General features: G+C 49.3%; 2 protein-coding genes across 4 annotated transcripts; one reads left to right on the forward strand and one right to left on the reverse strand.

Moving 5' to 3' along the window:
* The first annotated feature begins 10,474 nt into the window (after positions 1-10,474).
* MED9 (mediator complex subunit 9) lies at positions 10,475-14,985 on the forward strand. Of its 3 annotated transcripts, none has more exons than XM_048495502.1 (3): positions 10,475-10,585; positions 10,986-11,315; positions 14,198-14,985. In XM_048495502.1, the coding sequence occupies exons 2-3, from the start codon at positions 11,023-11,025 to the stop codon at positions 14,412-14,414; spliced, it is 510 nt and encodes a 169-aa protein (XP_048351459.1). In that variant the 5' UTR covers positions 10,475-10,585; positions 10,986-11,022; the 3' UTR covers positions 14,415-14,985. The 3 variants fall into 3 exon arrangements, with proteins under 3 accessions (XP_048351459.1, XP_048351458.1, XP_048351461.1); XM_048495501.1 differs by having other exon boundaries at positions 10,489-10,609; XM_048495504.1 differs by lacking the exon at positions 10,475-10,585 and adding an exon at positions 10,724-10,877.
* Positions 14,986-22,393: 7,408 nt separating this feature from the next.
* RASD1 (ras related dexamethasone induced 1) lies at positions 22,394-25,084 on the reverse strand. Its single transcript, XM_048495662.1, has 2 exons — positions 24,706-25,084; positions 22,394-23,723 (listed from the first exon to the last, which is right to left on the reverse strand). The coding sequence occupies exons 1-2, from the start codon at positions 24,989-24,991 to the stop codon at positions 23,173-23,175; spliced, it is 837 nt and encodes a 278-aa protein (XP_048351619.1). The 5' UTR covers positions 24,992-25,084; the 3' UTR covers positions 22,394-23,172.
* Between the last annotated feature and the right edge of the window lie 252 nt (positions 25,085-25,336).

Below are 25,336 nucleotides of genomic sequence, written 5' to 3' on the forward strand. Positions count from 1 at the left end.
ACGCCATACAGGAGTTAATACTCGTTTTATGCTGTGTTTCGCAGGAGACAGGCAAGCGCCCCAGAAGACAATTGGGCGCTTCCTCGTCTCTGCCCGAAGCGCCAGGTATGCCGCCGTTAGGGTAGCGTGTCTTCGCGTCGTGCGGGTCAGGAGGCCGCTGATGTTTATGGGTAGCGCGCTCGGTAGAAGATAGAAGCGCTTTCAGAAGGCACTGCGGCAGCCGCAGTGCATTCTGGGCGCTCTCTGTCTTCTGCCCGAAGCAGCCGTTAAAGGTAGCTGGCCTCAAGCGTCAGCTGATGCAGGAGCGCTGCTCTTTTTTGCGGCGGCGTTTCTCGCTGGAGACAGGGTTCGCTTTGTCTCCAGCTCGGGAGCGCGGTTTGCACGCACGCTACATCGCTAATTCGGCTTCCAGAATTCTGGTCACTTTGTCTTAGGATTCCTTTAATCTTAAGGCCCCTTCCGCACATGCAAAATAATGCGTTTTCAAACCACTTTCACAACTGTTTGCAAGTGGATTTTGCCATTCCGCACAGCTTTAAAGAGCATTGAAAGTGCATTATTCTGCATGTGCGGAATGATAATCTTGATCCTTACTTTTGCGAAAGCGTAGCAAAATATCTTTTAAAGATTATAGACGCAACTCTAGATGGATACTAAGCATTAGATTGCTAGCATCATAACAACAATAATGTTGGTTACATTAACTATTTGCTACTGGTATACAGTGCCTACCTCTGCCAGCAACCTGTGGGTTCACGGTCACCCAAAGTCAAATAACCTGTAGGTAACTCACAGAAAGATGTTGTAGTCTTATTATCGATTGCCAGATGGTCTAACAATTGAAGGCTGTGGCAACCTATTAGAGTCAGATCAATTATTCACCCATTTCCTTGTCCCCTCTCCCCTATTATATGGTTCTTACTCAGAAAGGATCTCCACTTCTATCAGCTCTTCCAGCATGGCCAATTGGCCATGCTGACAGGGGCTGATGGGAATTGGAGTCCATAACATCTGGAGTGCCAAAGGTTCGCCACCACTGCCTATTCTGTATTTGACACCACCCCAACAAACTCTGTGTTTTATAGTAAAATTTTAATACTGTATGTTATGATGATACTTCGGTTCTGTTGATAAATCTTCAGTCTGGTCTGTAAAGAAGTATATAGGAATGGCACTTTTGATGAGTTCATTTGGACTACACTATTGATAAGACTTTGAATGTTTGATGTATTTATCTGTCTTTTATGGACAATTGTTTTATTGTAACTTGGAATGCCAACAAAGGCTTGTCTACTTCTTAAAATAGGCTGATCAGTTGTAATTCCAGGTTACCCCATGCACAAGCGTGTCAATAGAACAGGAGCTCTGGAACCAACCCTTCCGCACATGCAGAATAATGCACATTCAATCCACTTTCACAATTGTTTGCAAGTGGATTTTGCTGTTCCGCACAGTAAAATCCAGCGGCAAAGTGCATTGGAAGTGGGTTGGAAGTGCATTATTCTGCATGTGCGAAAGGCCTAAAAAAATGTGTTCCAGATCCAAAATACACGCTACTCTGGGGACCACCGAAAACAAGAACCCTGTTGCGTTCCTCTTTTACAAGACGTGCAGTTCCGAGCCCATTTCCTTTGCAAGCCTGCCTGTTTCTCACACTCTGCGGCAGAAAAAATATCCACTGATCCTTTGGGCCTGCTTTTTATTTATATTTACAGCGGCGCGTGTACCTGCCGTGCGTTGGCAGCGGCAGCCAACACACAGCACAGACTGTGCTTGCAAAAGTTCTCGGGCGGCTGGACTGAACACCCATGTCAGTAAAGACGCCACCCGGATCCCGCCCCTGGGATACTGGACCTAAAATACCGCAGCTTCGCTTTGGTTTGGCTTCTCTCTCCGTGACTCTCGACTGAGCCTTGAAGAAAGGGCCTGTTCTTTCCTCCGCCTCTTGCATAACTCCCAGTCCCTTCCCAGAGCTCCCAGAAAGAGCCTTATGCTCTTTCGTTTGCACCGAAAACCACAGCTGGGAAAACAGGCAGGGATTGTCAAAGGAAGCGGATACAAGGAGTACTGGGTTTGAAGCCCATCAGGGTCACATAAGCAAGCCGAAAGGACAAACAGGGCGGTTTCGCAGGCAGGAACAGAGACTGAAATTCACACTGTACCCATGAGTTGCACAAGGGTTGTGGCTCAAGTTTCCAACCTCCAGGTGAGACCTGGAGAATTCATATGTTTGCAGCTGTCTAGATCGAGGGATGTCATTGTATCTCTCTCTATTCTGCTTTGGTTAGACCTCGCCTGGAATATTGTGTTCAGTTCTGGGCACCGCAATTCAGGAAGGATATTGACAAGCTGGAACGGGTCCAGAGGAGGGCAACCAAAATGGTCAAAGGTCTGGAATTCATGCCCTACGAGGAGAGACTTAGGCCCCTCCCACACACGCAAAATAATGCGTTTTCAAACCACTTTCACAACTATTTGCAAGTGGATTTTGCCATTCCGCACAGCTTCAAAGAGCACTGAAAGCAGTTTGAAAGTGCATTATTCTGCACGTGCGGAATGAGCCTTAGGGAGCTGGGGATGTTTAGTTTGGTAAAAAGAAGGTAAAGAAGGCGACATGATAGCCATGTTTAGATATTTGAAGGATGCCTTGTTGGTGAGGGAGCAAGCTTGTTTTCTGCTGCTCCAGAGACTAGGACCAGGAGTCATGGGTTCAAGGTGAAGGAAAAGAGATTCCACCTAAACATCAGGAAGAACTTCCTGACAGTAAGGGCTGTTCGACAGTGGGATTCACTACAGTGGTGGGATCCAAAAATTTTAATAACAGGTTCTGATGGTGGTGGGATTCAAATAGTGGGGCCGCCGCACACACGCCCCTCCAGTCCCTATTGGGCAGGGAGGTTGCTTTAGTAACCCCTTCTCAGCACTCAGAAAAAAATTAGTAACCACTTCTAGAGAAGTGGTGAGAACTGGTTGGATCCCACCTCTGATTCACTTCCTCGGAGTTTGGTGGAGTCTCCTTGTTTGGAGGTTTTTAAAGAGAGGCAGTATGTCCATCTGTCAGGAGTGCTTTGATTGTGTGTTCCCGTATGGCAGGGGGTTGGACTTGATGGCCTTTGGGGTCTCTTCCAACTCTATGATTCTATGACCTCCAGATTACAGAAATCCATTGCTGAGAAAGGCAGCTTTGGAGGGTGAACTGTATGGCCATAATGACCAGTAAACCCCATATTTTAATCCCCCCTCAGAACCCTGGCTTTGCCAGACTGCTTGTCCGTTAATTTATTTACTTCATTTATAACCCTCCCTTCATCTCTAATGGAGACCCAAAGCGGCTGAGGCCATCTTCTTTCCCCACAACAACCCTGCAGGGCGGGCTAGGCTGAGGATTTCCGACTGGCTCAAAGTCTCCCAGCGAGCTTCCACGGCAGAGTGGGGATTCGAAGCTGGATCTTCGTTCCCAGACCTAGCCGCTACACCACGCCGGCTCTTAACAGCCTTAAAGGCATTTTGTCAGACACGGATGAACCGTAACAGGTTGCAGCAGGATCATTTTGAAAACGTCAGAAGAAATGAGAGTGTTTTTGTCACGGGGAAGCATCACTTTTGTGCAAGATCTCCATATTGCTCTTATCAATAAGCCACTCTTATTCGTGCACACGGTGCTGTTTTGGTGGGCAGGGGACTGAGAATAATCCAATTGTCACATCCGTGGGCCTTTCCCTGTGGAATGTATTGTCGAAGGCTTTCACGGCCGGATTCAACTGGTTCTGGGCTGTGTGGCTGTGGTCTGGTGGATCTTGTTCCTAACGTTTCGCCTGCATCTGTGGCTGGCATCTTCAGAGGTGTACCACAGAGGGAAGTCTGTTACACACTGTGTCTCTGCAGATGCCAGCCACAGATGCAGGTGAAACATTAGGAACAAGATCCACCAGACCACGTCCACACAGCCCAGGAAACCCACCAGAACCAGTTTCCCTGTGGAGTTTTTTCCCACAGTGCCAACCTGCTGTGGTCCTCCTTTGAGCTTCTCGGTTCCTCCGTGGTTTCTTCACGCTTTCTCAAACTGGACCGAAGACGGCTACAGGTCACCTCTCAAAGCCCACGAAAACAGCTCCGGCCCTCTCTCTTTCTGTGGCCGTACGGGCAGATTTACTTCCTGATTTGCAGGGTAATGTCTGCGAACCCCTGAAGCTTTGGGGGTTGGAGACGGCCGGTTTGTCTGAGCTCCCCCTCCTGCTGCAGCCAGTTCTGTTTGCTTCGGCCATAACCTGCAGCCAGGCTCCCGAAAATAGCAACATAAACGGCGCTTTCGTCAGCTGGTTTTGAACCAGCCAAAGACTCATTATCCGGAGGGAACAATTAGACATCTCCAATTACCTCGGCAGCTTCGGAGAGATACTGGAACAGGCTGGCTAGTGCCCCGGTCTAATCTAGTTGCGCACAGGACGCCCAACGGCCCCGGCTTTGCTAAGATCTGTGTTTATCATTTGAAAGGTACTATTAGACCACGCCAATCGTTTTTACTCTTGGATGGGGCACAGAATGGAGAATAACAAGGCCTTTCTCGGCATTGAATTCCCCCTCTTTCGCTCCTGACCTTTTGCCGAGCTGGGCACAGAACTAGCACCGCATGAAATGGGGCACCAGAACACCATGGCGCAAAACGCTTGTGTCCGTGGCTCAGTTGGGGCAAAAGAGAAACCCCTGCCTGAGCCTCGGTTTATGGTGGGAGCTGGGTCCCCTTAAAGGGCTGTAGATAATCATGTCCCCGAGAATATAAAGGGTGTCACCCGGACAAAGAGGAGCAAAGGAGTCTTTATGGGGGCAGTGGAAAGTGTGGTCAAGTCGCCGCTGACTTATGGGGACCTCGTAGGGTTTTTCAGGTAAGAGATGTTCAGAGGTGGTTTGCCACTGCCTCTGCCTCTGCGTAGCTACTTTGGATTTCATCTGTGGTCTCCCATCCAAAAACTAACCGGGGTTGATTCTGCTTAGCTTCCATGATCTGTGATGAGACGAGGCTATCCTGGGCCATCAAGGTCAAGGCAAGAGACTAACAGAGGTGGTTTGCCATAGCCTGTCTCTGCATAGCAACCCTGGACTTCCTTGGTGGTGTGCCATCCAAGTCCTAACCAGGGCTGACACGACTTAGCCTCCGAGATTTGACGAGATCAGGCTAGCTGGGCTATCCAGAAGTGGCGAACGTTTTGTATTTGTATTTATTTTTCTTCTTCTTTCCTCCCTGCCTTTCCCCACAGCTTGACCTCGGATGGGGAGGGCAGGATATAAATGCAGTAAAATACTTTTTTTTCTTGATATATACTTTTTAATACACAAAAGCATATATATGTTTCCCTAAACACCTCCTTGGCGCTGAGGGATTATTTCTTACTTCTGAGGTGTCTTGCAGCCGGATCCAGCCCCCCCCCCCCAGCATTTCCCACCATTTTCTCCCACCCTGAGGAAATCGGGCGCCCCAAACCAACTTTCCACTCCTGCTTATTGACACAGCGTTTTTCAAAAGATGCCTGATTCATTCTGCAAATCGAAACTGGGCCCAGGCTCTTTGCAATAATTGGCCCAATTAATGCCAAATCGCAGCTAGAGAACAAAAGCGTCGAGAAGGGGGGAAATATGTCTTTGCTTATGCGGGTTTTGAATGTCACGGTTTTCTGTCATACAGAGTGCGTTCTTGACACAATTTTGTTGAATGGACTTCAAAAGAAGTGCCGCTCACGCCCACAAGTTTTCAGCCTGACCCACTTTTCGAGAGAAAAGGGTACGCAGTAAGTCGACCCGAAGGTGGTATAAGCACCGCAAATGCTGGGTCTATTGTACCCCTTCCTCACGTCACGGGTGATCCGAGAGTCCTTTTTGGACATCTTAGAATGTAGCAAAAATCCAGAAATCCATTTAACTGATGTAATTAGAGAACCTATTTGAGGCTGGTTGTATGGAAGTTTATTGGGTCAAGATGGCTGCTATCACATCCATGTACGAATCGTAAGTTACGGCTTCGGAAAGCCACTTTGAAATAAGATGAGGCCAGATTAATGGATTGGCAAAGTAGACCACAACCTCAGCCCACCGTGAAGCCTCACCTTTCAATTCTATAGAAAACAAACTGGGGCTGTAGCCTCATATCTCTGCACGCAGGGGTGGGCCACCAACTTTTCTCCCCAAACCGAAAATTCGGCAAGACTTGAACAAAAGGGCAAAACAGCATGAAAAAAATCGCTGGATTCAACCCTGTATGCCCATACAGGTGGAGACATTCAAAATGAAGACTTGTTGAAAACGGCCAGTGAAATCCAGAGCGAGACATTTCCAAAACGTTTTCATTCATTCGCACTCAACCTCCTTGAAATGATTCCTGGCCGCCATGGATCCGACGCTTCCACGCTTCGAAGTCTTGTGCTGCTGTTCTCCCCGGGTCGTGCGCACGAAACGTGGAAGATCTCACCTCTCAAGATAATTTTAAAAACCCTGATGAAAATAAACAGGCGAGGCGATGGCGCAGCTCGGGAAATGGCGGCGAAGAGGAAGTCCGGGACTGCAGGGAGACGCAGGAAACGTCTTAAGGTGGCCGCACGGCAAGTCGAAACATATTGAAAATATTTCTGGAAAAGGAATAGATGAAATCGAGGATGCATTCAAACCGTCCTCTGGCTGGAAAGAAAACGTTTTGGGCTAAAATCGTTGCAGACGAAACGTTTCATTTCTTGCCTCAGACTGTGTTGCTGTTGTTTTGGCTTGTGCAGGAAAGGCCTGAATGATGAAATTAATGGACTTATGGCCTGCTTTAGGATAACAGAGCTTCCTATGTTCAACGAGGTGGCTGGAGCTGAGCGGTAAAGAGTCTGCTCAGAATGGAGAAAGTTCTTCAGAGAAAAGAACCTCTTAATAAGTTTTTTTGGGGCGGCGGGGGGGGGGGGGAATGTCTTATAACCCCAGCAAGCCGTTGCCAGTCTGGACAGACAGTAGCAATTTTGATGGACCGACTTTCTGATTTAGGAGAAGGCAATTTCATGTGTTCACGTATTCCGAGTACTCACTACTAAGATAGACTGCCCCCCATAAAATAACCTCTAAAAGCTTTGCTCTTCCACAACATACATATTCAGAGAGGCCGTCTTTGAACAGTGGCTTGCTTTTGAGGAAATCATTATCACCATTTTGTGGGCTGCTCCGTTTCTTGTTGTAACTGACTGAAAATCTCCCTAAGCTGGGCCAAAACACCTGAAGGCTTTGGGCAGCTCTCTTTGTACAGATAAGCTCAGCCAGCAGGATTTAAAAGAAAGCCGCCCGAGCGGAGGAGGAGGGAACGAACCGTGCACTTGAAGGTCTTTGGAGACTCCGACCAAAGGATAACTAATGGCGACGAAGCTTCTCCAGCTGGGCTTCATGTGGTTTGGGCTTCATCTGCGAGCCCTGTCTTTGGACGCTGGGATGCGGGTTCGGAACAAGCTAGGATCGTCAGGTGCCTTTGGCTGCCGGCGGAATACAGGGGGTGCAGAATCATAGAATCATAGACTTGGAAGAGGCCCCAAGGGCCATCAAAAGTCCAACCCCCTGCAATGCAGGAACACACAAATCAAAGCACTCCTGTTAGATAACCATTCATCCAGCACAAAACAAGACTAAGATTGGTCTTTTGATCTTTAAGGCCTTGCGCGGCCTGGGACCTCCGTACCTACGGGACCGTCTTGCCCCACATGTCCCAAATCGGCCTCTGCGCTCAGTAGAGGCAAATTTGCTGGTGATCCCTGGCCCCTCAATGATGCGTTTTCGGCTCCAATTCGGCCAGAGCTTTTACAGCTCTGGCCCTGCCTGCGTGGAACGCTTCTACCCTCCAGCTACGCTGGTCTCTGGGGATCTCAATGAATTTCGCAGGGCCTGCAAGACGGAGCTGTTCCACCGGGCTTTTGGGGAGTCCGGCCGCTGATGCCCCCCTCCTCCTTTTCATAACATCTGTGGACCCTGCTGTTCCCTCTCTCCCCTTCCCCTCCCCCCCTTTTTGTTAGGGGATTTCTAGTAGGACGCCATCAGTATATTTGATTAGGATGCTGCATTTTAAGGGGTTGATTTTAACATATAGAGCCATATTTAAAGATTATTTACTGACTTTATCAGTGCTCTATCTATTTGTTTTGTTCACCGCCCTGAGCCCTTCGGGGGAGGGCGGTTTATAAATACAATTAATAATAATAATAATAATAATAATAATAATAATAATAATAATAATAATAATAATAATAATAATAATAATAATAATAGACCCCAACGTGAAACAAGAGAAGCCCTTCTGTATGTTTTGGTGCTGGACGCCGAGAAAGATACCCCAGCAAAACTATGAATGAATTCTGCAACTGGAACTGAATTAAGGCAATTAACAGTGGATCTTCAGTAAAAATTAATCGCATGCTATTCTATTTGACTGCAGACTTGGGCCTTTCTTTTTCCAGATGCAGAGTTGGGGGTTCCCCTCCCCCCTTTATTTAAATTGATCCAGGCCTTGGTTGATATTTACTTCCAATGCCAAGAATACAACAATCAACCCCATCTGCTGTTTGCTTTCCTTCCGCAGGGCCGGCACTCCAAATAGGGTTTCTTTTTTAAGGGTATAAATAGCCCCGGCTAGTTAATATTTATTTAAACAAAGAGGGGAGCAGATTCCCAAGAGCCGCCGGTTCAATTGACGGATGGCAAGGGTTCAATACGGAGATAATGCTGATTTTTGCAACAGATGTGAAACCAAACGGGCAGGAAGAGATGGTCGATTATTTATTTATGTATGTATTTATGTATTTATTAGATTTTAAAACCGCCCTCCCCCGAAGGGCTCTGGGCGGTGTACATCAGACCAGAATCAACGATACACACAATAAATAAATTAGGTTAAAATCATATTACAAACTCTATACAAACATAGCAGCATTACAGATATAGTACATTAAAAGTACAACAACAGTGCAATAAGGGTGGCGGCCAATCCCAAGGCCAGGAGGGGACAGGCAGCGCTAATTAGATGTTATATCGGGCCAGTGGTGGGATCCAAAAATTTTAGTAACAGGTTCCCATGGTGGTGGGATTCAAACTGTGGCGAGCCAATGGGGCTACGGGCACGACGTGGGCGCAATGGCATTCCGGCGGCGGGGCATTCCTGGGCGGGGCTGTGGCAAGGACGCAGCCACTGCACCGGTCCTCATTGAAGCGACGTAACGCGAGGGCGCAGGCTGCCACGACATCGCCAGTGCACCTCCTGCTAGACTGCTTCAAGTTCTTATGCCACTGCCGAGAGGAGGGCTTAAATCACATGGCAAAATCACCAATTAGTAACCCCCTCTCGGCACACACAAATAATTAGTAACCTACTCTCGGGAACCTGTGAGAACCTGCTGGATCCCACTTCTGTATCGGGTGTGCCGATGATGGAATAGCACGCAACACAGGGGCATCCTGGAGGGGGGATCCGCGGCCGGCCTCACCAAAGGCATTTTTGTGCATCTCCATACCTGTAAAACGACAAAAAATATTTCCACGTTTAATTAAAAGTTGGCCTCGCTCACCAGATGCTTCCACCCCCCCCCAGTTGCACGGGACTCACACGAAACACGGCCTCTTTCGTCGAAAGGAACGCTGTTTCCTTTCCCCCATTCAATCATCCACGCTGAATAACATTAGTGACGTCAGAAATTATAATTTCGATCACATCAGGACCAGATGCCAGCTGGCATTTTACCCCTGGCGCCTGGCTCCTGAAAAACGGATTATGAAGTGTTTTGTTTTGCATGGCTCGCTTTAGAAAAATAAAACAAGTCTCTAGCACTCATGGAGGAAAAATTCTTATGGTGCAAGAGACGAAATGGTGGAGCCCTTGCGGGGGGGGGGGGGGAGTAAGGATTGAAATACATAAAGGAAACCATTTCTGAAATGTACACATTTTAAAAATGCGCCACCCTCTCACCCTACACAGAGCTCTAGCGGCACTGAAATCGATCAGTAGCAGAAGTGAAGGATGCCAATGTCTGTATTTTTTTTATTTTAATTGCATTTTACAAAGCAGCTGCGTTGACTCCCCTTTCCACCTTTATTTTGGTACCCTTCACTTCTGCACAGTCAGTGGATCTCTTTCAAAGTGATAACTTTATTACAGAGACTTGCTATTATTGTATTTGGGATCCCGTGTGTGTGTTATTATTCATTGTTTTATTGCTGTTATTTATAATGTGTTTACTTTTGTTGTTGCTTAAGAGTCGTGGTGCCGTAGAGTTTTAAAGTGCGCACCAGAGCCAGACAGGTTCCTTTTTTTAATCCCCCAGTCAGTGCAAAAATGCCTGGCCCTCCAGTCCCGTGGGTTTGCAACGTTACTCGCGAGTAGCCCCCTCCCCAGGCAACATGCTGCCTGACCGTTTGCATATGCATGAGTAGGCGGTCCTGTTTTGCATGGGGGGGGAGCCTGCTTTGCAAAAGCCCCGCCTCTCCTGACGTGCAAATGCAGCCGACGACTCCTTCCTTTGCATGCAAGCCGGGCGCGCGGCTGGCGGGCTTTGCAAGAGGCAGCTGACATGAACGTCTGAGCCTGCAGGCAAGGGGGGGCTCCAGCAAACAGGCGAGCCGGGGGCGGGGGGAGGGGAAATGCAATTCAAATATGAGGCGGAGGAAAGCAACGGAGGGGGGGGGGGGTCGAGCCAGCCTTTGCTTGCAGCGCAATGAAGAGGGCGGGAAAAGCAAACAAAGGGGGTCGAGCCGGCTGTTGCTTTCAGTGCAGTCCAAAGCAAGGAGCAAAGCAAGAAAAGGGTTTTGTTTTAAATGCATTTGAAGCAAAGCAAACGAAGGGGATCGGGCCCGCTTTCCTTTGGAATGCAACCCGAATAAAGGTGGGAAGGGGAGTCAAGCCAGCTGCTTTGTAAAATAGAATTGAATTAGAATTAATAAGCGAAGGAGAGCTTGAAAGGGTGCTAAGCAGGTTGTTTTTCTTAACGCAGGTAAAAGAACAGGCCGAGGAGGCGGAGGATCGCGCTCATGGCAGCGCCGGGCTCCACAGCCGCCGTGGGGGGCTCCCGGGCCGAGGAGCAGCAGCCCCCGCCCCCCGCCGCACCCCCCTCTCAACCGCAGGCCACCGAGACAGCCGGACAACCTCCACCGCAACAGCCCTTGCCAGCAGAGCAGAAGTTCCAGCCGCCCCCCGCCCAGGCCGCACCCCCACCGGCCGCCCAGGCGCAGCAGCAGCCGACCCCGCCGCCGGGACCCCCTGCTCCGCGGCCAGACCAGCAGGACGCCTCGTTCTTGCCCTTGGTGCATGACATCATCAAATGGTGAGGAGCCTCCTCAGGCAGGAGCAGGCTACCACTGGAAGCAGAACCCCCAACAGGGGTGTGACTGTAGTTAAAGTACCCTGAGGGCCGGGACAGTCTACCACTGGGCATCCCAGGGGTGGTCTGTCTGTGCCCCTAGGTAAGGAGCATCCCAGGGCAGGAGTAGTCTACCACTGGACACCCTCCAAAGAAAAGCAAGGAGCTCCACCTGTGTCCCTGGCAAAAGAAAAGAGGAATTAAGGTGTTGTGGGTTTTCCGGGTTGTATGGCCGTGTTCCAGTAGCATTTTCTCCTGATCCTCTGAAGATGCCAGCAAAACATCAGGAGAGAATGCTACTGGAACACGGCCATACAACCCAGAAAACCCACAACACCCTTGCGATTCTGGCCATGAATGCCTTTGGCAATGCAAGGAGGAATCTCCCAAGGGCAGTAGTCTACCCCCAGACACCCTCCAACAGGAGAGATCTCTGTCCATGCCAGGAGCAGTCTACTACTGGGTGCCTCGCCCCCCAGGAAAAGTGGAGAGAGGTTCTGTTCCTAGATAACGAACTTCCAGAGGCAAGAGTAGTCTACTGGTGGACACCCTTCAAAAGAAAAGCAAGGAGATGTCTCTGTTTCTAGCAAAATAAAATTGTCCAGGGTAGAAGCATCTTTCCACTGGAGGTCTTCCCCCCCCCCCCCTTCCATAGAAAGGCAGGGAGGTTCTCTCTCTCCATAGGTTAAGGAGCCTCCCAAGCCAGGAGCACTGGATACTCTACAAAAATGTGAGCAGGGGGAGAGGATCTCCCGTCCCTAGGGGCAGTAGAGTCTACTATCCAACAGCTCAGGGGAAAATAAGTGAAGGAACCTCCAAAGCCAGGAAGAATCTACCATTATACAAGGAAAATTAGAGGGAGGGGCTCTCTCTGTCCTTAGCAGAAGGGAGGGAGAGGGAGGTGATTCCCTCACATACGAATTTCCTAAAAGATTCTTGCTTGGCAAAAGTCATTGGGCTGGGTTTGGTCTTAGGCCCAGCTGTGTGTTTGGGGACCTCCATCCCCCCCACGTTTCCCCCCTCCCTTCTCACGATTGAGTCCAGTTACGACGATCACGTCACGTTGGAGCAGCAGTGGCGTAGTGGTTAAGAGCAGATACATTCTAATCTGGAGGAACTGGGTTTGATTCTTCGCTCTGCCGCCTGAGCTGTGGAGGCTTATCTGGGGAATTAGCCTGTGCCCTCCAACACACGCCAGCTGGGTGACCTTGGGCTAGTCACAGTCCTTCGGAATTCTCTCAGTCCCACCTACCTCACAGGGAGTTTGAGGGGGAAGGGCAAGGAGATTGTAAGCCCCTTTGAGTCTCCTACAGAGAGAAAGGGGGGATATAAATCCAAACTCTTCTTCTTCTTACAGGAATGTGTCAAAACAATTTGGGTAGAAGTCCCATGGGCATTCTGATTCAGAGCAGTGGTGCCCGTCGTAGAATGGCTGCCGAAGCAGGTGGATCCAACCGCAAAATAGTTGCCAAAGGAGGCGGAGCTAACCATAAAATGGCTACCACAGTGGCTGTGCCAATCACAAAATATCAAGACACAAAGTTATATATAACTCTAATAGTACCTCTTCCACACTGCAGAAGTTCTGTTTAAAAGGACGCCTTTTTAATTTCCACAGCCAATCAGAATCCACGCTGGGCACAAAGTCCACCTAGCCCCACCCACTTCTTCTTAAAAGGATGCTAGGAAAGGTATTGCTATACCTCCATCGCTGTACTCCATCGCTATAAGCAAAACTCCCTCCTACAATTGGCCAAGGCATTTCTTTGCTGTCCAGAAAATAATTAGGATAACTTCTGCTCCCGAGAACCGGAAGTTTGATGCATGTAGACACTTTCTAGAGAAACCTAAAAATAGGATTCCGGTGAAATCAAGGATGAGACATCAATCCTCCGGTTTCCGTCTGGAAATCTGAAACGGGAGACGCCCTTAGCTCAATGCGTTCTTTTTCCTAATAATTTGATATTAGGACTTTTATTTGGTAAGAAAAGCCTTAGAAAATAACTATGGTCATAACACATTAATGCTTTTTTATTATGATCTCCCTTTTAATAGAGTCTGTTTCTCTTTTTAAAATTGTTTTGGAAAATACTGTTCTTTTCCTGTAAAATACGTTGATCGGGTGATGGTTTTATAGCACTTGGTCCGGCACAATTACTTTGGCTCTCTCAGTTCCCAGAAATGCATCTGAGATAATATCTGTTTTCTGTTTCTGTACTGGCCTCATTGTTCTCTTCCTACTTTTGCTGTTATTATTGACACATTTGAAAAGTCTCAAATTTTAATAAAAGTGTCAAGGGAGAGGAAGTTTTGTCCCTTGAAAGCTCACAGCTTGTTGGTTTCTAAGGTCCTACTGGATGCAAATCTAGCTAAACGAAACTGAAAAATCAGCAGGGCAGGCGGGAGTAAGATCGAAACTAAGGCCCCTTCCGCACATGCAGAATAATGCACATTCAATCCACTTTCACAGTTGTTTGAAAGTGGATTTTGCTCTTCCACACAGTAAAATCCAGCTTCAAAGCGGATTGGAAGTGCGTTATTCTGCATGTGCGGAAGGGGCTTTCGAGAAGGACAGGGCCACAAGGGCGAATTTTGTCCACCCCCTCCACAACGCAAGAGATTCACAACTATCTTTCCTCTGCCCACTCTCCCGTTGACCCCTGGCTTCCTGTTAAAAACATACACTGACCCACACGGTGTAATACTTTCCCAGGGAAATTATTGTTTCCGGTGTCTTTGTGGGGCACGTCCCTGCTGAGTTGTCGTGGCCGAACTCCAAAGGCACTCCGCCAAGGGAACAGCGGCCCAGCTGATGGTATTAAACCTTTTCGTGTCCTTCTTTCCAGCATGGACAAAGACAGCCAGGATGTCCACCAGGTGCTGAACGAACTGCGGAACAAGTTTGTGGAGATGCGGAAATTGATCAAGAGCATGCAGGGCATCGGCGTGAGCCCCGAGCGGCAGCAGGAGCAGCTCCAGAGCCTCCGCGAGCAAGTCCGGACAAAGAGCGAATTGCTGCAGAAATATAAGAGCCTGTGCATGTTCGAGATCCCGAAGGAATAGGGTCAGCCGAGCTTGTGTGAACAGTTGCACCCCTCGTTCCAAATCAGACTGTGATGTGACCAGAGCATAGATATACTTGACATTTGCCATAATGTTCTGTCTTGGGTTGTCTCTGCAGCAACGTGAAGCTGGTTTTTATCACAGGGAGGAGTCGGTGTGTAAGAATATTCCTCGCACCTAGAAAGCTAATTTGTATCCTGCGGGGCTTTATTTCCATAAGTGGGGAGTGATGTGTTGTTTTTAAAAAAAATGAGCGAGGGTTTTGTTTTGACAGTGAGGCGGGCCAGAACAGTTCTGATATTGCTGCGTGTAAAAATTGGTTGTGTGAGTCTTTAAAGGGGAAAACGAGTGAACGCAAACGTTGACCTGTAGAAAAGAAACCCATTGGAAACTTAGATATCAGTACAGAGAAAAAAATGGGGCTAAAATTTAGAACGGACTTTTGGTCCTGATTCCTGGGAGAAATGGCAGGAAGCCCTCTATTTAGACATGTCTGTATGAATTTTGGAGTTCCTTTTTTTAGTGAACACTTCCTGTTGGCAGGATGGTTCAAATAAAAATATTAAATGCAGAGGTTGCAATCCATTCTTTGCCTTGCTTGCTAAGCAGAGATAGTTTGGCAATATGCTTTTCCATGTTTCGACCCAACTCGGCTATGCAACCTTTCAAAGGGAAAAAAATTAAAAATACATAATGTAAAGTCTACTATTAAAAACGTAAAGAGGCTTATTGAGTTTTCAGAGGGACAAAAACTCCAGTGCGGCCGGGTGCTTGATTGGATTTTATCACAAGAACAAAGAAAATGGCTCTTGATGCTTCTGACAATTACAAAAAAACAGAGAAGAGCTAACCAGGGAAATCTGCTTTTTAAGAAGGCAATATGTTTGGAATTCAATTCATTTTCCAGAGAGTTCTAAAGGGAAAAGTGTAAAAGCTTACCAAACAAATGCAAAAAGCTACCCAAACGAATCCTCCCTGATCTCTGTGTCTCAGTCAACGCCTTTACTTTAAAAACAAACAAACCCCAAACTAACACATTTTATTGTTTTGTAACCCTGGACTTAGTAACCGCGGCTCACCCTATTTTACAATCTTTTCCCCGAGGGCACAGTGGCCAAGTCTTTATATAAGGTTATGTATTGGTGTATTTGATGGTTTGAAGATTTAACCAAAAACAGAAATGGCGAAAATAAACCGTAGCGGGAAAGAAAATGATTTAAATGTGCCCGCACATCAAGGGAAGACGTCTCGGAAACGTTTCAAACCGAAGCATCGTTTTAAAAGGGGATTCAGATAAAAACGTTTTCTGGGCTGGAAATAAAACTTTTCCACAGCCACTGGGGGGGGTGGTGGTGGTGGGAAACGTGCAGAATTCCACAGAGGAAATGTCTTATTTCCTGTCTGAAAGCATTTCGAAAGATTGTGCGAAAAGGGCCGATGTCCACTCGGATTAGCTCTCTCTAGTCTGAAGCGGAGATCTTTCACAGTACGTCTTACCTGGTCCCTTTAACTGGAGATGCTGGGACTTGAACCCAGAGCCAGGAACGTGAATACACAAAGCTGCTTTGTGCTGAATCAGAATACCTTAGTTCATTAAAGTTAGTCTTGTCTGCTCAAGCATTTAACCAAAAACAACACATTTTATCACAAGGCAAAATGGTTCTCTGGTGATCTTTGCAAAGATCTACCCTTATCTTTTTAACTGGAAATGCCGGGATTCAAACCTGGGATTTTCTGGATGCCAAGCTACCCCTCCTGAGGCCCCCCACCCCCAAGTTAGATCTTGGGTTGGTCCCCTTTAATAACCCAAGAGTCCACGGAGGTCAAAACTCAGAGCTAGGGCTTAAGGAACGGCCAGCCCGAGAAACTTTATTTGCATGAATGGAATGACACACCTCAATGTTGACATATTGACTGTCAATCCAGAAATTTTCCACCACCCAAACACCGGGTCACTGGGAACTCTTTGACTGGAAATGGCCCACATTAAGTCGTAAATATACCTGGGAGCACCTTGCAGAATTATTTTAGTGCACTGGTATAAATCCGTGCAGGGATTCTGGGCAGCCGTTGACCTCTTCCCTATCTCTTTCAGCAAAACATCTCTTCAAAAGCCCATAAATGTCATCCCCTTGGCAGGCCGGTTGCTTTCACGTCCATCCTTCCGATACGATGTTTGGCTCCCTATCGAGCCACGCTTGGCTTCGGAAATGTAGGATGACTCGAGGGGCGAGATTGCAGTGCAGATTGTCTAATCCAGGGGTCTTCAAACTATGGCCCTCCAGATGTTCATGGACTACAATTCCCATCAGCCCCTGCCAGCATGGCCAAGTGGTAGGGCTCATGGGAATTGTAGTCTGTGAACATCTGGAGGGCCATAGTTCGAAGACCCCTGCTCTAATCAAATTTACAGATTATGCCAAATTAGGAGGGGCAGCTAATACCTCAGATGCGATTTGGGGCTGTATCAAGAGGGGTGTAGTGTCTAGATCGAGGGATGTAATTGTACCTCTCTATTTTGCGTTGGTTGGATCTCACCTGGAATATTGTGTGCAGTTCTGGGCACCGCACTTCAAGAAGGATATTGGCAAATGGATCAGGTCCAGAGGAGGGCAACCAAAATGGTCAAAGGTCTGGAATCCATGCCCTACGACAGTGGTGGCGAACCTATGGCACGGGTGCCAAAGGTGGCACTCAGAGCCCTCTCTGTGGGCACGCGCAAACAGAGTGCCCCCCCCCCCCCAACCATCTAGGCTACCCTGGGCCGCTGGGCTCAATTATTAGCATTAAACCTAAGACCTAGTTTTGGGGAAGCAGGGTAGGTAACCCTGTTAAGCACTGTTAAACCCCACTGATTTTCATGCAAAGAACTAAAGCGCGATCCTTTACCTGGGAGTAAGCTCAGTTGCTGGCAATGGGGCTTGCTTCTGAGTAAACCCCCATAGGGTCGTGATTCACCCGTTGGAAGAGTTGCACGGCTTCCTCAAAGCAAAGCCACCGACTACCACCAAGCTTACTCCCGAGTAACACACATATCAGAGCCAACTGTTTTTTCTAAACGAAAACCTCAGTTTTCAGGTTAAATTGACGAGTTGGCACTTTGTGATAAATAAGTGGGTTTTGGGTTGCAGTTTGGGCACTCGGTCTCGAAAAGGTTCGCCATCACTGCCCTACGAGGAGAGGCTCAGGGAGCTGGGGATGTTTAGTCTGGAGAAGAGAAGGTTAAGAGGTGACATGATAGCCTTGATTTGAAGGTTTGTCATGTCAAAGAGGGGTCAAGCTTGTTTTCTGTTGCTCCAGAGACTAGGACCAGGAGTCATGAGTTCAAGGTGAAGGAAAAGAGATTCCACCTAAACATTAGGAAGAACTTCCTGACAGTCAGGGCTGTTCGATAGTGGAGTTCACTACCTCGGAGTGTGGTGGACTCTCCTTCTGTGGAGGTTTTTGCAGAGAGGCTGGATGGCCATCCATCAGGAGTGCTTTGATTGTGTGTTCCTGCATTGCAGGGGGTTGGACTGGATGGCCCTTGGGGTCTCTTCCATGATTCTATGAAAAAGTCCTGGCATTATTAAAAAAAGCATTTGCAGTGCATTTTGAAAGCAGGATGGAGAACGAACGGCTCTCTCGAACTCAGTCACCGGAGCAGGTGACTGACTTGCCCACGTAAGGCGCGGGGCGGGGAGCCGGCCCGAAACAATGGGGCCCAACCCTGTTCTCCACTATCCCGTAATTTTGGTCCTTTTGGCACCAGAGCAAAGGGCCGGCTCTTTTCTTAGCCTTCGTTTAAAGGTCACAACAGAGGCAGGCTGGTTGATGCAATATCTCGAGCGGGATACCTGAACTCCGTGACACCCCACAACGACGTCGACGATTTACCCAGCCGAGGTTGGATCGCGCAGGATTTGCGTCGCAACTCTTGTGCAAAGGAGTACAGGACATTGGCTCAGGCCCAAAGACACAGAATGCCCCATCGTGTTGTTTTCTTACGCAGCCTGGGCGGGAAAGGTGCCGTGGATTACCGGAACGTTGGGTGCGGAGGGAGGCAGAAAGAATGGGTCACTGAGTTTCCCTTTCCTGCACGCACCCTTTGTCCTGCTCCGAATGTCTTTCAGGTCCCTAGAAAATTTGGCAGAGCCGATTTGATGACGGGAACGGTGGGAGCCGGTTTGATTTTTGCACAAGCTCCCAGCCTGCAGAGCAGAACGCAGCCCCGACAGCAGGTGTTCAAAGGTTCTTGTTGCGTACCCTTGTCAAAAGGACAGGTGTTGTTAGCCCACACTGGGAAAGATTGGGGGGACGAATGGCACACGAACCCTTGAAGGTTTCAGTGGGGGGGGGGTGAAACAATGAAGGGGTGCCAGAATATCACGGGGCCCTGGCTGGCATCCCAATCGGTACCTGTGTCAGCGAGGCAGAGAACGTCCCATACCTCGGCGTGGACGTGGATAGCTCCCCCACGAACGTATCAGACCTTGCTTGGGGCTACAAAACCTTCGAATCCTGGCGTGGCCTCCTGCATATTATGAAAAGCAAAGAGGTTCTGTCACTGGGCCAACATTACATTCCTGGTGGCTGGAACGGGGCAGCTCGTGCCGCTTTCGTTCTCAGATTGCTATCTGGCCCTTTTTGGAGTTCAACGAGGCCCTCAAAGCCACCGCGGGACAGCAGGACACCCTTTGTCGCCGGCTTCAAAAGAACTCCGGTGGCTCCGGAAGGTCTGACTCCTTCAGCGCCCTGCTTGCCAACTAGATGGCTCAGAGACAGGGGCAAAAGCCAATGCCCCTCTCCTGCAACTGATATTTGGAGATAGACTGCTCTTGGACGTGGAGGTTCCATTTGAGCTTCAGAACCGATAGCCACCAAGAGCTAACCTTCCCAGAACATTTGGACACAAAGCTAGCCATTTCTTATTAGGGTTTGCCAGGCTCCTGTTAGGCACTTGGGGCTGGCTGTGTGTGCAATTCTCCCTTCCCTGCTGTCTTCGCAACAAACCTGCAAGGTAGGCCAGCTCCAGGTTGGGAGGAGAGGGTTTGGAGGGCGGCTAACATGGAACAGAGGAGAATTCTGTGAGCCACTTTGGGGGGAAAAGTGGAGCGGAAACCAAATTCATTCGAGTTGCTTCCTGTAAGACGCTTGTACGCAATTCTCCCTTCCACCAATCCTGCGAGGTAGGCTCAGATGAAAATGAGCGACTGGCTTCAAGGCTGTGGAGGGATTTTAACCTGGGTCTCCCGGGGCACAGTCCGACACTCCATGTTGGCTGAACACGGCTTACGTTCTTGCATAGATGGACACAAGACGCTGCCTCCTACTGAGTCAGAATAGAAGAGCATTTCCGGCTCTGACTGGTAGTGGCTGTCCGGGGCCTCAGACAAGGACTTTTCGAATAACCCACCACTGGATACTTTTAACTGGAGGAGCCGGGGATCGAACCTGGGCCAGGGATCTCCTTGCCCTCCCCAAGATTAGGACTACCTGGCAGTTTGTACATCTCTCTCACTGCAACTCCAGAGCACCAGGACCAGCCAAGTAGGGTATTTCCAGCCAAGGTGCAAAAAGGAAATATTTATTTACTTGACCGATTGATTTGTAGACCTGCTCAGGGCAGCACACAGTCCTATAAAATATATTACACCACAAGATCAGTAAGAAGAGTCCGTGTTAGTGCCATTCAAAATCAAAGGCTGAAATGACCCCGCCCCCCCGACCCCATACACCAACACATCTCCCTGAAACAGCGTAACAGGGGAGGCCAAAATAACAAGGAAAAAGAGAGACCGCAAAGATTGCCAGCACTGACCTGGCGGGAACAGCTCTGCCTTGCAGTGTAATATATAATATCTGAATATCTATATTAAAATATGGAATTAAAAAAGGAGATATCCAATCTGAAGTATAGAGTCTAGATTGAGAGATGTGATTGTACCTCTCTATTCTGCATTGGTTAGGAATATTGTGTACAGTTCTGGGCACTGCAATTCAAGAAGAAGAAGAAGAGTTTGGATTTATATCCCCCCTTTCTCTCCTGCAGGAGACTCAAAGGGGCTGACAATCTCCTTGCCCTTCCCCCCTCACAACAAACACCCTGTGAGGTAGGTGGGGCCGAGAGAGCTCCGAGAAGCTGTGACTAGCCCAAGGTCACCCAGCTGGCATGTGTGGGAGTGCACAGGCTAATCTGAATTCCCCAGATAAGCCTGCACAGCTCAGGCGGCAGAGCAGGGAATCAAACCCAGTTCCTCCAGATTAGATACACAAGAAGGATATTGACAAGCTGGAACGGGTCCACAGGAGGGCAACCAAAATGGTCAAAGGTCTGGAATCCAGGCCCTACGAGGAGAGACTGAGGGAGCTGGGGATGTTCAGTTTGGTGAAGAGAAGGTTAAGAGGTGACATGATAGCCATGTGTAGATATCTGAAGGGATGTCATGTTGGTTGAGGGAGCAAGCTTGTTTTCTGCTTCTTCAGAGATTAGGACCAGGAGTCATGGATTCAAGGTGAAAGAAAAGAGATCCCACCTAAACATTAGGAAAAACATCCTGACAATAAGGGCTAATCGACAGTGGAATGCACTACCTTGAAGGGTGGTGGAGTCTCCTTGTTTGGACGTTTTTAAAGAGAGGCTGGATGGCCATCTGTCAAAAGTGCTTTGATTGTGTGTTCCTGCGTTGAAGGGGGTTGCACTAGATGGCCCTCAGGGTCTCTTCCAACACTATGATTCTACAAAGAGTTTTGCACAGGATGAAGGCATGCATGCTACACTAGGCTCAAGTGAGATAATTTGTGGAAACTACATTTTTTTGTTTGCTGTTTTGTGTTCGTCTTTTTTTTAAATAGAAAATTGTATGTTGTCTTCTGTGGCTCCGTGTTTACTTTCATCCTTTTGGCCAGCGTCCCAGAATATGTCATATTTAAGCTCTGTGCATTGTCTGGACATGGGATAAACTTGTGTCCCATGAGGGAATCTTTGCAGTTTGCTCAGCTCCACCCACCCCCATCCCGGCTTTGTGCTAAATTTAGAGCCATTAATTGTCAATATAAATCCTCTCTGGGTAACGTTTCTGGGGAGGAGGAGGAACAAAAGAAACCCCTGTCATAAATGGAACATTATGCAGGACTCGGATCATTAATGTTCATTAGCTGCAAAAATTGAGCAGAAACGCCATGGACAGGAGCAGTATATCTGTTGAGGAACAGACAGGAACAAAGTGTAGGTGGCCCCAATTTGTATGTTCCTGACTAGCCACCACAGGCAACTAGGTTCAATAGGACGACCCTCTGCCCGAATGTTGCAATTGTATTTTTTTTAAAATGTGAAATTCCCCCTTTTGAAATTATTGTGAGCAAGCATTGCGAGATTACACTCGTGGGCATCACTCAACTGTTTTGGCAGGGAAACAGCTCGGATCTGCAAAACACACCCCAGAAGAGAGTTGCGGGATTATGTCAACACAAACGCAACTGCAACTCCCCTTCACAATTTTGCTGAGATGAAGAGGCACAGGGAACCACGCTTCCTGTCCGGCCGCCCTCAAGTCAAAGGCAGCATCCAACCTACTAGGCCGTGTTGCCCCCAATACTTTTGGAGGGTCCTTTAAAATGGAATGTCTGAATTGTGTTGTGACCCACCCAGAGCCCTTTGGGGAGGAGCTGGATATAAATCCAAAGTAAATAAATAAATTTATTTTTCTGGAAGGGGGGGGGGGAGAGAAGCATCATGCAATGTTAGTGCAACCACTATTTCAGCTCCTGACACCTCCCTCTTTAAATCAAACCCAGCACCATAACCACTGAGCCCTACTGCCTCTTGGAGATTTGGGGGTGGGGGGGTGGGATCCCCTCAGAAAATAACTAATCTTGAAAAATGGGAGAGAAGAGTCCTATGAACTTAACGCTACCATGATATCTTTGCCCCGTTTACCTTCAACACTATTTCGCAAGCACACTCGAGAGTCACACCAAAAGCCAAACTGAGACTGTAATAGTTCAAAAAGTGTTTTATTATCATTTTTGTAGAAAAATATAACAAAAAAACAGACAACAGTCGCACACACCAGAACCACTGATGCTCTGCGTTTTTGTTCGGGTCCGGGGACCAAAATACTCCGCATGTAAAGTGCCCGTGTTTTCCCAAAAAGGTCAGGTTTTTCTTTTGCAAGAAAAAAAAGAGACAAATCAAGACAGACAAAGACAAATGTAAACACAAGAAAACGTGCCCACCCACCTAATCCCCCTTCGTTCCCGCAACTGGGGGAGGGGGAAAGGGAGCAGAGAGTTTTGCTAAATATTTTCCGCAGCAAACAGGTTTTCTTGTCAAAGTGCTTCCCAACAGCACACAAACGCTAGAGACAGACAGGCGCCACCTTCAGCAGTCCGGGTGGGCTGGTTTCGCTCTCCGGGGCACAGTCCCTCCCTCCAGGCCCCGATCTCCCCACAACCTGAAGTCTTATGGAAAATAAGAGGCTCAGAAGGCATAGTCCCTTTTCTGCGTGGGTCTTCCTCTCCAGAAGACCTCTCCACCGCCAGTCCAAAGTCTCCTCTTGTGCCAGGGCGTGTCCCTGCAAGTCTCGGCACCCCTTCCTCCAAAACCAGGGGACAGATGAAAAAGAGATCCCCGTGTCAAACAGGAGGAGGTCGGAGGCACAGTAGCCCCCCCCCCCCCCAGGGGTGGGCGATGCTAACCCTTGGCACAAGGCGGGGGCCACCCCACGGGCAGCAGAGTCTGAGCAGCCAAACAGCCAGGGGCAACACACAAGCCGGCCTAGCTGATCACGCATCGCTCTTTGTCCTTGGCCTGCCCGCCTCGAATGGCCTTCTCCCGGATGTACATGAGGTCGCTGTGCACGCTGGGGCGGCGGGCAAAGGGGGCCACGACGCCGTAGGCTTCCCTGCCGGCCTCCCGGGCCCCTTCCTTGAGCAGTTTCTTGCTCTTGAGGGCTTTCTTCTGCAGGAGGTCACAGTACTGGACGGAGACTTTGCGGTGGAGGTCCGGGCTCATCTCGCTGGGCAGCTTGGCCATGGCGAAGAGGGCCTGGAACATCTGGTCCAGGCTGCTGTTCTTCTTGGCCGAGATCTCGAAGTAGGCACACTTCTTGGGGTCCGGGCCCACCAGCTGCTCTATCTCCCGGGGGTCGACCTCCCGGTAGAAATCCCGGTCTCCCTTGTTGCCGCAGATGACCAGGGGGACCTCCACGTTCTCCTTGGTTTTGTTCTTCAAGCAGGACTTGGTCTCCACAATTTGGCGCTTCAGGCGCTGGACCTCTTCGAAGGAGTCGCGGTTGTCCAGGCTGAAGACCAGAATGAAAACGTCTCCTGGAAAAGGGGAGAAGAGGACAGAGAGAGGCAGGGTTAGACCTCGGCCAGAAGAACAACCTTCCGTCCCTGAGCCCAGGAAAAAAAATCAGATTTAGCTCAATTCAAGTCCAGAAGCGCCTTGAAGAGCAGCAAGACCTGCAGGGTAGAAGCTCTCCGCTCTGGATTCGAATCTAGCAGACCAACACGACTACTCTCCGAAAATATTTTAATTTTGGTCTAGAGAAAGGTTGCATGTTCCCAGGTTTCAACTGGTTGATTCTGCAGATAGGGGCATTTTAAGGGGGCTTCCTACATTTGGGGGGGGGGGGTTGCAAAGAGGCCACGCAAGGGGATTTCTCCCCAAAACGACACACTTTGCAATCCCTGTGCTGCATTTCCTTGCCCATAAATCACCTCCTTTCTCCCTCTCGGCTCCTTGGCATTGCAACTGCAAACGCCGAACTGAATTGCAAGCGCCTCATTGAAGTGCAATTTGTTTGCAGCCGGTTCAAAAACGGAGTTGGCTTTCCAAGAGGGATCGCTTCGCAGGCGAGCTGCAAAGCCTTTCTGGCGGGTTTGGGGCAACCTTTCCCCCTTCAAAAAAAAAATACAGACGACTCAAGTCGAGCCTTTTAACCATTGCAAGTCTCTGCAGGGCGACACCAGCCTGAAGCCGCCGGATCCCACCAAGTTCATGTCAAACTCTGCACAGATGTGCCTTTCAGACCCTTTGGGAAAGCTCTCGCAAGCCTACTTGGGAGTAAGCCCGGAGAAACCAGCCAGGCACTTAGGGTGCCTTTGCAACAGCGGCTATGCTAACAGAAGCGGGCGGAAAGAACCAAACGCATCCACCCCTCCGGTCCAACAGGGAAGGGAGGTTTTCAAGAAAACCTAGCCGACCTGTTGGGCCAGGCATCACTTTTAGTTCTGAGCTGCAGGGAGCAGGAGTTTAAGAAGGTGGTTGCTCCTCTTAACCTGCCTTTTCTTCACCAGGTCTCACCTGTGAGGATGGAGAGGCGCCTCATGGCCGGGAACGGGTGGTTGCCGGACGTGTCCAGGATGTCCAACTGGTAGACCTCCCCGCGGATGCTGTAAAACTTGCGGTGGAAGTCCTCGATGGTGGGGGTGTACTGGTCGTCGAAGCGGCCGGTGAGGAAGCGGGACACGATGGCCGTCTTGCCCACCTTGGAGGAGCCCAGGATGACCATCCGGTAGCAGTTCTTGGCCGGGATGCTCAGCTCCGCCTGGCTGGGACCCATCTTCTTGATCATCTCCGCCAGGCGCATTGGCGAGGCCGGGCGAGGGAGCGCGAGAGAGTCGGCAGAAAGGGGGGCGATCCCGAAACGGCTGAGGCGGAGGAGAGCGAATGAGCCCGGCAGCCCCGAGAAGGGCCTTATGTAGAGCGCGCGAGGTCCGCCCCTTGCTGCAAGGGAGGCGGGGAGCGATGGAGCCGCCCGGCTCCGGCTTTTACGCACTGGAGCGCGCTTGGCGAGCTCGGTCCTCTTTTTGAGCACGCTCGGGCGGCGCCCAGCGGAGGCTGCGGAGGCGACGGGGCCTCTGAGCGGGTGCAGAGGGCAGGGGAGGGGTCTCCCCCTCCAGGTGCAGAGGGAAGGATAGGGGGGTCGCCCCTC

This window comes from Sphaerodactylus townsendi, linkage group LG04 (assembly GCF_021028975.2).
Source record: "Sphaerodactylus townsendi isolate TG3544 linkage group LG04, MPM_Stown_v2.3, whole genome shotgun sequence".
Classification (NCBI taxonomy): Eukaryota; Metazoa; Chordata; class Lepidosauria; order Squamata; family Sphaerodactylidae; genus Sphaerodactylus; species Sphaerodactylus townsendi.